The sequence below is a fragment of the Rhinolophus hipposideros genome (genome assembly GCF_964194185.1).
Source record: "Rhinolophus hipposideros genome assembly, chromosome: 3".
In the NCBI taxonomy this organism is placed as follows: domain Eukaryota; kingdom Metazoa; phylum Chordata; class Mammalia; order Chiroptera; family Rhinolophidae; genus Rhinolophus; species Rhinolophus hipposideros.
The window spans coordinates 106,558,942-106,572,623 of NC_138049.1; the positions used below are offsets into that span (position 1 = coordinate 106,558,942).

The following is a 13,682-nucleotide window of genomic DNA, read 5'->3' on the forward strand; positions in this document are numbered from 1 at the left end:
TCCCGTCTCTGCCTGAGATCCAAGTGCCTTTTTCCTCCAGCCCCCGACTCTCCCTACCCTGCTCCCCCGGAGCCCCCAGAGATTAGCCCCCTTCTGCTTCCCACAGCTTCACCCTGCTATCTGTGCCCCACCCCCATATCTCCCTCCTGCCTCTGGCTCTTTCTCCATCACTAACCTTTTCTCCTAACTTCCAGGCTTCCCTTCTGTCTCCCCGGAACCCCAGCCGCCTTCCCAAGTCTTATATGTCCTGTTTTCAGCCAAACCATTGGCCAGCCAGTGCCCAAACTCCATCTGCCATTTCTCCAGGAATTTGCTGAGGTGGGAGAATAAAAAGGGGGTGGTGATCCCAAGCTGAGAAGAAGAGGTGGGCTGATCAGAACACACGGGGAGAGGCAGGGCAGGGCAGGGCAAACACAGAAGGTAGGAGACCCCAGGACAGGGCGTAGGTGGGAGCAAAGGGGTTGAGGCGCGGGCGGGGGAGGCAAGGAGTCCCTGAGAAGGCCCCACGTCCGAGGGGGATTTGGGCTCGGCAGGGAGGTTTCCTGCTGCCTTGCACTGCCAGGGGAGAATCAGTGGGGCGCAGACGTGCTGGGCTGCGACAGGGCAACAACCTAGCTGACAAAAGGTGGGAGGGGAGGTGCAGGGGAGGACGAGAGGGGCTGGCCATGGGGAAGGTTGTTGGTAGAGAGGGAAAAACGAACGGGTCTGAGAGCAGGAGCAGCAGGTGGGGAAATGGCGGGGGGAGAGAAGAAATGATGCAAGGGTGGGGAGGAGGTCAAGTTGGGCAGAAATTAGGGTGGGGACGGAGAGTAACAGTGAGATGGGGAAGGATGCGGGAGGTAGAGCCAAGGATAGAGGGGGTGAGGTAAGGGTAGTGTGGGACTCTGTGACTGGTCCCAGACAGAGGGGTCGGTGACGGCGGGAGGAGAGGAGAGGTAGCCTGTGAGGGCAGGGGTGGGAGGGATGGGAGGGCCTGTCCCATCTCAGCTCCCCTCCCTGACCGCATGCTGGTCCTCCCCTTCTCCTCCCCCTGCTCGCTGCAGGCTCCCTCCTTCTCACTGTCGCTGGCTGCCCAGATCGACGGGTCGCGCGGCTCAGTGATCCCCTGCTGCAGGGAACAAGCAAGGGACATCAGGGAGCTCAGGGCTGCCAAGGGGAGCCCACCCTGCCCTGCCCTGAGGGCCCCCTCCAAGGTTGGGGTCAGGACAGGTGCAGAGGCACTGCAGCCGCTCACTGCCCAGGTAAGGAACAGAGCCCTGGCGAGAGAGGGAAGAGTCGGGCGAAGTGGGGGCAAGGTGGGGAGCACTGTCCTGTCCCTGCACACCTGGGAGGGTTGGCAGGATCCGTCTCAGGAGAGTCCTCAGCGCAGGGACTTTCTGTTGGGGCAGAGGAAACAGGACCATGCACTGGGGACTGGACTCCCTGTGGAGGGTGTATTGGGAGGGTGGGTCAATGCATGGGTGGAGGGGTGGGGTTTGGACAGGATCAGATGGTGGCACCAGGGTGGAGGTGGTTATTGGTGAGGGGGGCTCAGGGACCCCGGAGGTGCTGGGCTGGGGGGCAGCAGGAGCTAGGCCGAGTTGGTGGAAAGTGCTGTTGGAACCCCAAATGCTCTGGCTGGAGCTTCTTTGGGCATCCAGATGGGGACTGTCCAGGTGACAGCATGTGGTTTGCAGGGCCTGGGAGGGAAGGCTGGGGTTCCTGAGTCTTCAGGCAATGCTGAAATGGAGCAGAGGCAGGACTCCCAGGTCTGGGAAGGGCACGGAGCCTGCAAAGAGGATCCTAAAACTTGTTCTTGGCCCAGAGCTCTGCACCCATGACTCACGGTTCAGCAGGGCTGGAACAACTGAGAGATGCCTCCAGGGGCCCAGGGGTCCGTCTTTCATCCAACCCCCTTCCAGGCTCCCCCTGCTTCTGTCTGTCTGAACCCCCCATACACGTGACACACCCCGGGTGGGGCGGGTGGGCCCCTTATCTCGCCTGGAAAGAATTTCATGGCTTGGAAACAACTGGAAATGAACGGAAAGGAACTACTGGGAAGCAGCTCGGAAGCACCGCAGCTGCCGTCGGTCCGCTTCCAGTCCCCAGCCTGCCCCTCCTTCCCCAGCCCAGCCTCCAAATTCCCGGGGACCCAGCACCTCAATTCCTCACACTTCCTTGCCCTTGAGTCCTGGTCACTCAGTGCAGGACCAAAATCTGCCTTCCTGTCTCTCATTGCCCCCTGGGGTTTCTGAAATCCTGTCTTTTATTGTTTCCACTCCCCTGGCCCAGTAGCTCCCCGGAACGAGGGGTATCAGGACCCCCGACTTGCCCCTGCTTGGCATCTCTTTACCACCTGGTTCCATTCCAATATCTGGGACCCCCTCATCTCCCTCCTTCCTCTCACACTCCTGGAATGCTTCTGTCTTCAGCCCTCCTGTGACATGTGTGGCAGAGGGAGGCATGGGGAAACCTCATGGAACATCCCTCACTGAAGCCAGGCCCTCTATCCACCTCTGGGGACCTTCAGTCCCTGATGAGCCAAGTGTCAAAGTTGGCCACAGCATGAATACCTGGCAAGCTGAGTCACAGCTCGGGAAGATGCCCCCCTCCTGCGAGCCGTCCAGCTGTGGGGCGGATGCCAAGAGGGTGAGGCCACGTCCCCTATCCCCACTGCAGGAAGGCTCCCCAGATGCTGCAATGGGGGGAAGAGGGGGAAACTCAAGAGACACCCAAGTTCCCTGCTTTCCTAATGCTGAGAGAAAAGGGGAGTTCTTTCAAGAGTTGGAAGTGGGGAACGGGAGGGAGAGGTGGTGTGACAGGGCAGGAGAGGGGGTTGGGGGAGGAGGCTCTGGTGGTATGGCCTGCAGGGGCCACTCCTTTGCTCTCAGACCAGCCTAGCTACTTCCCAGCCTCTGTCCTGCCTGCTGCAGACACCCTATCCCTCACCCTAGCACATGGGGAAAGACTTGGGATCCAATTGTGTGTGTGTGTGTGGGGGGGGACTGGACAACTCCCAAAGGCCACCAGGGCTGTGGGGCACCATGCAGCCTCTGTTCCCCCTGGAGAAGGGCCTCCTGATTGGTTCCCTTCACTCCAACTAAGCTTTTTGACTCTCAGAGCTGCCCTCTGAGCCAAGGAGAAATCAGCTTTCCTAGGCATCGCAGATGACGGGGTGTGGAGGAGCATGAAGGGGACATTGGGAGTGTGTGCGCGCATCTGCAAAGATGCAGGTTTGTTTGCATGAATATGTGTGTATGAGTATGGCTAAATATTTGCACTTGTGGGTGAGCACACCCAAGTGTACTTTACGTGTACATGTACTTGTGTGTGCATGCACCTGTGATATGCGTGGCTTTAGACACAGGGTGACAGGATTTGAGGAGAAGCACCCCACCTCATACTCAGGCTACAACACTCCGGCTGAGAGAAGGGCTGAGGCAGCCAGAGAAAGGCGGCTGCACGCCAGGCCTGTCGCCTGGCTTTGTCCCACAGGGTGGCTCTCAGTGTAGAAACGCTCCATCCCCTGGTCCTGTTCCGTTTTCATCGTTTGTGGGCTGGTGGCCAGGTGGAATGGCCAGTAGCCCTGAAAACGCCCTTTTTCTCAGACCCAGAGGAGAAGTTGAAGAGTAGGAGCCAGGAATGCATGTGTGTTGCGGGGACGTCCAGTCATGTCCCCTTTGCCTCTGCAGGCACCCACCCTCCTCCTCTCTCTAGCCGCTCTGGTCTGCAAAACCAGGCTCAGCCCATGCCTCTCCTTAACCTTCTCCTGAACTGAACTCCGGGCGCCCCCTCTACTCTCCGGTGTTCACCAGAGCCCCTTCTCCTGGCTCACCTTGAATGCCCCACTATCCTTATACTCTAACCCTTCTCTCCCTATGCTCCCCAATCCTTGCCTCAGCGAATTCCACAAATAAACAACTAGGTAACCAATACCCATATCAAGAAACTGGATATCCTTAGCACCCCAGATTCCCCCACCATGCCCCTTCTCGTCACTATACCCCCAAGAGCACCACATTTCTGACCTGTAACTCACTATAAATTAACATTAGCTTTCCTCAAATTTCATATAAATACAATTTTACAACATGTTCTTTTTTGTGTCTGGCTGCTTTTGCTGAACCCCACGTTAGTGAGATCTGTCCATTGCATGTAGCTGTAGTGGTCTCATTGCTTTATTTCATTCCACTGTGTGAATAAACCACTTTATTTAATCCGTCTGCTGATGGAGACATTTGGATGTTTCCCAGATTGAGTAGTGCTTCTATGGTGGGTATGCCCCAGAATGGAATTGTTGGGTCACATGGTTTGCATATAACTTTCGCAGGTTCTGCCAAAGTTTCCCAAAGTGCTTGTACCATCTGGCCCTGCCAGGAGCCACACCTGGCCAGCTCTCTGCCCCAGCTGCTGTTTTGAGCCAACTTCCAGTCCCAGATCCTGTCCGTGGTCCTAGCCCTGACCTTGGTCCTGTCCTTGGTTTCAGCCCTGAAGCTAGTCCGCGGCTTAAATTGAACTTTTCATTCAGTCATTTAATCAATAAACATTTATTGAGCACAGATGTAAGGATACAACAGCCAAGAGAAAAACAGGTGCTATGGCTGCCTCCATAGACTGTACAGGCTCGTGGGCAAGAAAGGAATGAAATAACCTTACCAACAAATGTGTGATTACAAAATGTTGTAAATGCTACAGACGAGAGTTGCTGGTGCTGTGATACCTATGATAGGGGGAGGTGACCTGGGCAGGAAAGCTCCCCTGCGGGCATGATGTGGGGCTGAGACCTGAAGGACAGGAGGCCAAGAGGAAAGGGAAGAGCAGCCTGCGTGGGAGGGAACCGCACTGGGAAGGAAGCAGGGACTTGGAGGCCTGTGGGAGTGCAATGGGGGAGGGGAGAGTCACGGGAGATGAGGTGCAAGAGGGCAGCAGGGCCACATGGTGAGTTTGACGAGAATCCGAGAATCCGGAAGGGAGACACCGAGGAGTTCTTAGGGGGAGGAGGGACATCCTCGTTGCCTTTTCAAGACTGTAAGAGGCAAGAGTGGAAGCAGAGGCACCAGCTAGGAGGCAGCTGCAGTTACCAAGCAATAACTTGGACGATGATGTTGGTGAGAGAGAGAGAAATAAGCAAAGTAAAGAGATGTTTATGAGAAAATGTGGGTAAATATGATGAAAGATGATGGTGTTGAATGGGCTGTTAGGTTTCTGGCTTGTAAAGCTGAGTGCATGGTGGGGCCGTGAGCTGCGATGGAGAACACGGAGAGGGGCTGGGGTACAGAAAGGACGATCATGAGTTCAGTTTCAGACATGCTGAATTTGGGGTTCTCAAGAGGAGATGCCAAGTAGGCAGTTGGATATATTGCTCGGAGTGAAGACGACATAACTAGGTTAGTGTTATAAACTGGAGGGTAGTTTGGAAATTACAGTCATGGGTCTGGTGAAGGTACCTAGGTGGGTGCCGAGAGCAGCAGGTCTCACCTCTGGGAGCACATTGCAATCAGCTGGGGAGCTTCTAAACACTACTGAAAAAAATTCAGTGCCTCATTCATTCTTGCCACATTTCAAGTGTTCAAGAGCCACACGTAACTCTCCTGGCTGCCATAGTGACAGCACAGATACAACATGTCTTAAAACAGAAGATGTGGTCAACAGTGTTGAATGATTTTGAGAGAGGTCAAGTAAGATGAAGACAAATGTCTCCTAGATATTTTGACACAGATCATTGGGAGACCTTGGGGAAGGCTGTGTGGTGGCTTGAAGGAGGTGCAGCAGCCATATGTGAGTGGACTGAGGCACGCATGGCTATGGGGAAATAGAAATAGCTAGTGCAGGCCAATCTTGGACAACTGTGCCATGAAGTAGAGGAGAGCAATGTGCAGTGGCTGAAGGTAGTACGGGAGTGGGGAGGTATTGTGTTTTATTTTAAGGTATAACTTTCATATACTGAAACGCACAAATCTTAAAGGTGTAACTCAATTTTTGAATACGTATACATCTGTTTAACCACTACACAGATCAAGGTGCAAAAGATTTCCAGACCCTGCCCCCGTGCATCTGCCCAGTCAATACTACCCCTGAAAGCCATCCTGTTCTGTCATCCAAATGCAATGATTCATGCTGCTTGTTTTTGAACCTTGTATAAATAGTATCATTCAGAATGATGTGTGTGTGTGTGGTTTCAGCATTGTGTGTGAAAATTGTTCTTGTTGCATGTAGCAAGAAGGTGTTTTTCATTGCTGTATAGTATTCCATTGTGTGACTGTGCCACAATGTATCCATTCTACTATTAACGGACACCTGAGTTATTTCCAGTTTGTGCTAATACAAGTAAATCTCATGAACATCCTTGTACACGTATTTTGGAGGATATGTGAAGTCATTTACACTGGATAGCTACCGAGAAGTACACTTGCCAGGTTATAGGCTATATGGTTTAGTAGATACTGCCAAACAGTTTTCCAAAGTGCTTGCTCCAATTTATGCTCCTTTTCACAACAGATGAGAGTTCCAGTTGCTTCATACTCTTGCCAATATCGAGCAATGGCAGTTCCTTTAATTTTAGCTATTCCGGTGGATATTTCGTGGCATCTCTTTGTGGTTTCAATTTGCATTTCCCTAATTACTAGTGATGTTACAACTGTGTTTATTCACCCTTTGGATATACTGTATTCTTTTCTGGGGTACCTGTTTAAGTCTTTTGCCAATTTAAAAAACTAGGTTACCTGCCTTTTATTTGTTGTCTTTGTTTTGAAGTTCTTTATTTTAGATTTCCCCCCCTTCTTCCGCCTGCCCCCTCCCCCCATTCCTGTTCAAGCCGTTGTTTCTCAGTCTAGTTGTGTAGGACACAGCTCCCTGACCCATGCTGGTGTTATGAGCTCCCCCTGGCTGAGGCAGTCGGTCACCGGTTGGTCACAGCAGCTCACGGCAGCTCTCACCAACTGTAGCCCACGGCAGCACATAGCATCCCGGGGCAGCTCACGCCAATCTCCGGCTGCTCACGGCAGCCCAGCTTCAGGGAGAGCTGTTGTTCACAATCTTAGCTATAGAGTGTGGAGCTCACTGGCCCATGTGGGAATCGAACCAGCGACCTTGGTGTTAGGAGCATGGCGCTACAACTACCTGAGCCACGGGGCCAGCCCTTTATTTTAGGTTTTAATCTCTCTGTCTCCCTCCCTCCCTCCCTTCCTCCATATATATACGTATGTATATATATGTATATATATTTACATATATATATACATATATATATACATATATATATATATATATGTATATATATATATATATTCCTCCCTGATATATCTCACATACAGTTGAGCCTTGAACAATGTAGGGTGGGGGGTAGTGTTTCGGGCGCCAACAGTCCCCTCCAAAAATCCACGTATAACTACAACCGGCCCTCTATACTTGGATTTCCAACTGCCAGTTGACCGTCGAACAAGGCAGGGTTGAGCTCTGAGGCCAATTGAAAAAAAGTGGGCCCAAGTCGTTAAACCCTGCTTTGTTCAAGGGTCAACTGTATTTTCTCCCAGTCTGTGTCTTGCCTTCTTATTCTCTTAATGGTGTCTTTTGATGACCAGAAGTTATCATTTTCAATGTGGTCCAATGTATGTCTCTTTTTTGTGGCTAAGTTTTGTGTGAAATCTTTTATGGTTAAAGTTTTGTGGGCAAGTTTTAAGAACTCTTTGCTTACTCCAAGTCTATAAAGATTATATTTTACAAGATATAGGTGTAAAATATAGAATATCTATATTCTACAAGATGTTGTTCTGAAAAGTATTGCTTTACCTTTCACAGTTAGGCCCATTAGATTCATTTCAAATTAACTTCTGTATGTGGGCATAAGGTAGAGAGAGAGTTTTTTCCCATATGGATTTTCAGTTGACCCAGAACCATTTATTTAAAAAACCATTCGTCTCCTCTTAATTGTAGTGACACCTTTGTCATTAATCAGGTGACCACATAGGTGTGGGTCTGTTTCTGGACCCTGTTCTGTTCTGTCTATTCTTGCACCTTTATAATAAGTTTCCATAGTTGCTCGTGTAAGTCCTGAGGAAGAGGTTTGGTTTTTTTTTAATGGGAGATATTTGAGCTCATATGAGCTGATGGGAAGGATCTAGTTGACAGAGGTTGAATAAAAGAGAGAGAGGCACCTTAAGGTTCCTGAGAAGACGGTGGGGGCTGGGGTTCAGGTCCTCGTAGGAGAATTGTTCTTACGTACTTATCCACTAATCCGTTCAACATAAATGTGTTGGACAGCTCCTGTGTGCCAGATACAGGCACACCGCTGAGCCAGGACAGATGAGGTCCCTGATCTCGTGGAGTTCCCATTCTAGTAGTGGGAGAAAGGTAACAAACAAGTGCCAGACAGATGATTCAGGCAGCAGTGAATTCCATGAACGTAAGTGGGGCATTGAGATAGAGAGTAATGCTCCGAAGGGGCAGCAAGGAAGGCTTCTTGGTCGTCGATGATGTATGAGTTAAGATCTGAACAAGAAGGAGGCCGCCTGTAAGAGCGAAGAGTACTCCAGAGAGAAGGAACATACAGTGCAAAGGCCCTTGTGCTAATGTAGGCTTCGTGCCTGTGTAACAAACAAGGGACTGGTGTGGGTGGGACAACAGTAAGAGATGGGGAGCAGGGTGACCAAATGACCTCACAAAGAGAGGCAGACATAAAACCTCTCCCCGGAGGGTATCCCTTAGAGTTAGGCTACAGGTAGACCTTTATGTGAGTTGAGTGGGTTACCGTGTTTCCCCGAAAATAAGACCCGGTCTTATTTTACTATAATATAAGACTGGGTCTTTAATATAATATAACAGAACATAATATAATATAACAATTATAATAAAATTAATATAATACCCAGTCTTATTATACTATAACCCGGATCTTACATTAATTTTTGCTCCAAAAGACGCATTAGAGCTGATTGTACAGCTAGGTCTTATTTTGGGGGAAACACGGTAGTTGTGGGTGCTGGGACTGTGAATGAGTGTGTTGAGGGGCTGGACATCTTATCTTTTTCTATGAAACCGCTCTCACACCTGCCTTCTCTCCCTGCAGCCTCCTGAATGATGCCAAACCAATGTTCACTAACCTCCAACCTGGCCCTCCTGGTGCTGCTGGGCACAGTCAGAGCTGGCCCTTTCTCTTCACGTTCTGATATGCCACTCCCAGCCTCACGGCCCCCTCCTCAGCCAGGGGGCCTCACAGCGGAATCAAGAAGGGGGAACCTCTCTTCTCAGCTTTACGAGCACACCGTAGAAGGAGGGGAAAAGCAGGTGGTGTTCACTCACCGCATTAACCTGCCGCCTTCGGCTGGCTGTGGCTGCCCCCCAGGAACTGAGCCCCCCGTCCCGGCTTCAGAGGTACAGGCCCTGAGGGTTCGACTAGAGATACTGGAGGAGCTGGTGAAGGGGCTCAAGGAACAGTGCACTGGGGGATGTTGTCCTGCTGCTGCTGCCCAGGCTGGCACAGGTAAGGAGGTGACTACAGGAGGAGGCACAGAAAAAGAGGCAGGTGGAGAAGTTGTGTGGGCATCGCTAGTCTATACAGGACTTGGGCGTGAATTAGAAAAGGCACCCCTTCCTCACCCTTGGGAGTGGGGAATGCAGCCCAGGGCACAACTTGGAGAAGGGAGCCTCCTGGCTAGATTCAGTACCCCCACCCCCACCCCTCCGCCTACACTAAGGCTCTGGGAGACCACATAGGGTGACAAGAAGCAGCTGGAAGCTAAGATGGCCTTATGAAATGAGGCTGGCTCAGCCGGAAGGGCCGATTCAGGGGAACACATTTGGGCTCACGCTCTCTCCCAGGGAGACTGAGGCCCTCCTCTCACTCTCCAGGCCAGACAGATATTCGCAGTCTCTGCAGTCTCCATGGTGTGTTTGACCTGAGCCGCTGCGCCTGCTCCTGCGAGCCAGGCTGGGATGGGCCCACATGCTCCGACCCCGCAGACGCTGGGGTGCCCCCTTCCTCCCCACCCTCAGCTTTGGGGTCCTGCCCAGATGACTGTAACGATCAGGGGCGCTGTGTCCTTGGTCGCTGCGTGTGCTTCCCTGGCTACACCGGCCCCAGCTGTGGCTGGCCCTCCTGCCCCGGGGACTGCCACGGCCGGGGGCGCTGCGTGCAGGGCGTGTGCGTGTGCCGGACCGGCTTCTCAGGCGACGACTGCAGCCTGCGCTCCTGCCCTCGAGGCTGCAGCCGGAGGGGACGCTGCGAGGACGGGCGCTGCGTGTGCGACCCCGGCTACACTGGCGAAGACTGTGGGGTGAGGAGCTGCCCTCGAGGCTGCAGCCAGAAGGGGCGCTGCGTAAATGGGCGCTGCGTGTGCAACCCCGGCTACACTGGCGAGGACTGTGGAGTGAGGAGCTGCCCCCGGGGCTGCAGCCAGAAGGGGCGCTGTGAGGACGGGCGCTGCGTCTGTGACCCTGGCTATGCTGGCGAAGACTGCAGCTCGCGGGGCTGCCCGTGGGACTGTGGGGAGGGTGGGCGCTGCGTGGATGGCCGCTGCGTGTGCTGGCCCGGGTACGCGGGCGAGGACTGCAGCACACGGACGTGTCCACGCGACTGCCGGGGCCGCGGGCGCTGCGAGGACGGCGAATGCATCTGCGACGCGGGCTACAGCGGGGACGATTGCGGCGTGCGCAGCTGCCCCGGCGACTGCAACCAAAGGGGCCACTGCGAGGACGGGCGCTGCGTGTGCTGGCCGGGGTACACGGGGCCGGACTGCGGCGCGCGCGCCTGCCCGCGCGACTGTCGGGGCCGCGGGCGCTGCGAGAACGGCGTGTGCGTGTGCAACGCGGGCTACAGCGGCGAGGACTGCGGCGTGCGCAGCTGTCCTGAAGACTGTCGCGGCCGGGGCCGTTGCGAGAGTGGCCGCTGCGTGTGTTGGCCGGGGTATACTGGCCGGGACTGCGGCACGCGGGCCTGCCCTGGCGACTGTCGTGGGCGCGGGCGCTGCGTGGACGGCCGCTGCGTGTGCAACCCGGGCTTCACGGGAGAGGACTGCGGCAGCCGTCGGTGCCCCGGGGACTGCCGCGGTCGCGGCCGCTGCGAGGACGGCGTGTGCGCGTGCGACCCAGGCTACGAGGGAGAGGACTGCGGCGTGCGCGGCTGCCCGGGAAGCTGCCGAGGCCGCGGCCGGTGCCTGGACGGGCGCTGCGTGTGCGACGGCGGCTACTCGGGCGACGACTGCGGCGTGAGGCGATGCCCGCGCGACTGCAGCCAGCGCGGCGTGTGCCAGGACGGCGTGTGTACCTGTTGGGAGGGCTACGTGGGCGAGGACTGTGCCCTCCGTACCTGCCCCTCCAACTGCCACGGGCGCGGCCGCTGCGAGGATGGACGCTGTGTGTGCGACCCAGGCTACACCGGACCCGCCTGCGCCACCCGCACCTGCCCCGCCGACTGCCGGGGCCGAGGGCGCTGTGTGCAGGGAGCGTGCGTGTGCCGTGCGGGCTACAGCGGCGAGGACTGTGGGCAGGAGGAGCCCCCCGCCAGCGCCTGCCCGGGGGGCTGCGGGCCCCGGGAACTGTGCCGAGCAGGCCGGTGTGTGTGCGTGGACGGCTTCAGAGGCCCAGACTGCGCCATCCAGACGTGCCCTGGGGACTGCCTCGGCCGAGGACAGTGTGTTGAGGGCCGCTGCGCCTGCCAAGCCGGCTATGCAGGGGAGGACTGTGGAGAAGGTGAGCGGGCAGTCTTTCCCAGTATGCTGTCAGGGACCGGGCATCCGAGCCGGTGGGAAGGCCCCCGCTGGAGGCCTAGGACCCCAGGGACCTGGAGGAAGAGTGGAGGAAGGTGACGTGTGAGGGGAGTGGGCAGTCAGCGGGGCCAGGGAGTCAGAGTCCACCTGGGGCCGCAGAGCCTTGGGCGCACGACGGCAGGCAGGACCTGCTTTCAGATCTCTGATGGTCTCATGAGCAGGTTGGACCATCAGACCTTTGGTTGCTTTTAGGGAGATTCTGTGTTCTTAGAGCTGTGGGAAGGTGAAGAATCCCCAGGGCCTGTGCAGACCTCTGCTCGCTTTGCCCCACCCTCAGAGCACAGTGGGAACGGGGGTAGATGTCCGAGTGTGGCCCGAGGAGGGCGGCCTGTGATGGTGGGGGTGGGGGTGGGGGCTGCCGTGGGCTAACCCAGCTTCCCATATCCGTTCTCTTGGGCAGAGGTGCCAGCCATCGAGGGCATAAGGATGCACCTACTGGAGGAGACGACAGTGCGGACAGAGTGGACCCGGGCTCCCGGCCCTGTGGACGCTTATGAAATTCAGTTCATCCCCACGGTGAGAGCCATGCTGCAGGAGGGGGCTGAGTGCGTAGGACCGGGGAGGGGGTGCTCACCACATGCAGGGCCTTCCCGGTGACCAGTAGTTGAGTCCACATGTCTGGGTTCCTGACGCTGCTGTCAAGGCCTTCTCACCCTGCCCCACAGGGGGCGCTGCAGGCCTCTGTAGCATCTCCAGCAAGCTTTGGCCCCTTGCTGCTGGAACACCTCTGATGACCGGGAGCTCAGTACTTCCTGAGGCTGTCCAGTCCTTTCTTGGTCATCACTGTTAGTTCTTTTTGTTGTTGCTGAGTCCAAATCTGCCCCATTCCGATGTCCATCCAGTAGCCCTCGCTGCACCTTCACCAACAGTCAGAGTATTCTTTTGCTTCTCCTGCATCCTACACCACAGGCTTTAAGGGATTTGCAGACGTCAGCCGTCACGTCACCCCTTCATTCTCACAGGCAAAGCCCACTGGATCTTCCACCCCTCTTCCCTAGGGCTTTGTTCTTGAATCCTTCACTTCCAGATTTCCCTCTTCTAGTGCCTTCTGCTTTCTGCATGTGACCCCAGAACGTGGGCGCAGAAAGGAACTCCATCATTCACCTGGCTGACTCTGAAGACTGGCACTTTTCTCAGAGTTTGCATATATTAATTGTGGTCACACAAACTGTCAGCTGTTTTGATCATATTTGTTTTTTTTAAATAGCTTTTTATTATAAAAGTCATGTAGGCTTAGTGTAGAAACTAGAAAACAGAGACAAATAAGGGAAAAAGAGAGAAGAAAAGAAGGAAGGAAAAAAGATAGCATTCAACTATATACCCTTTTTTTAAGCCTAAATATAGGGCTTTGCAGTTGGCTCTGTCCAATGTTATCTTTTTTGGTTTCGGCCAAGCTGTCCAGGCTACGGCAATAATTCTGAGTCTGTGAAGTGGTTCTCCCGCCTCTATGGCGTCAGTGCATTGCAAAGCATCCTTTCTCTATCTCCTTCCAACTCGCTCTTAAAATACTTGGGGGGCACCCTAAGGACAAAGCCTTGTGGTCTCTCATTAGAGAGACCTTTCTCTTTGTGCAGATTGGGCTTTTCTGATGTATTTAGTCTTCCAGCTCCAAATCATCTGACATTTCTACTGTCCAATTCATGTTTTCCTGCATCATCCCAGAAATGGCCAGGGCGGGTTGGCCATGTCACCTTCATCTCTCTGACCAGCTCAGACTTTGGGGAAAAAAAATAACTCCCAGGCCTAAACCCTGGGAAGGCTCTAGGACAGAAGGGGCAGCTCAGAGGTACTGGCTGTCATCGCCACTCAACTGGCCTCGTTATTCTAAGTCTTCTAATTATTCCCCCGTCAGACCCCCGCCATGTTGTTTCTCCTCACTCCCTGAAAGAAGCAGAAGCAGAAATCCCCACTTTGCTGTACAACAAAGACAGCTTGGATTTT

The 13,682-nt window shown here is 54.4% G+C and overlaps 1 protein-coding gene across 1 annotated transcript in view; it reads left to right on the forward strand.

Moving 5' to 3' along the window:
- The first annotated feature begins 2,017 nt into the window (after nucleotides 1–2,017).
- Nucleotides 2,018–13,682, forward strand: part of TNXB (tenascin XB) — a 49,370-nt gene continuing 37,705 nt past the window's right edge. Inside the window, exons 1-5 of the mRNA XM_081030955.1 lie at nucleotides 2,018–2,628; nucleotides 3,100–3,212; nucleotides 9,044–9,457; nucleotides 9,826–11,664; nucleotides 12,142–12,257. Coding sequence (XP_080887081.1) covers nucleotides 9,052–9,457; nucleotides 9,826–11,664; nucleotides 12,142–12,257 — 2,361 coding nt within the window. The 5' untranslated portion in view covers nucleotides 2,018–2,628; nucleotides 3,100–3,212; nucleotides 9,044–9,051. The remainder of the gene's footprint in view (nucleotides 2,629–3,099; nucleotides 3,213–9,043; nucleotides 9,458–9,825; nucleotides 11,665–12,141; nucleotides 12,258–13,682) is intronic.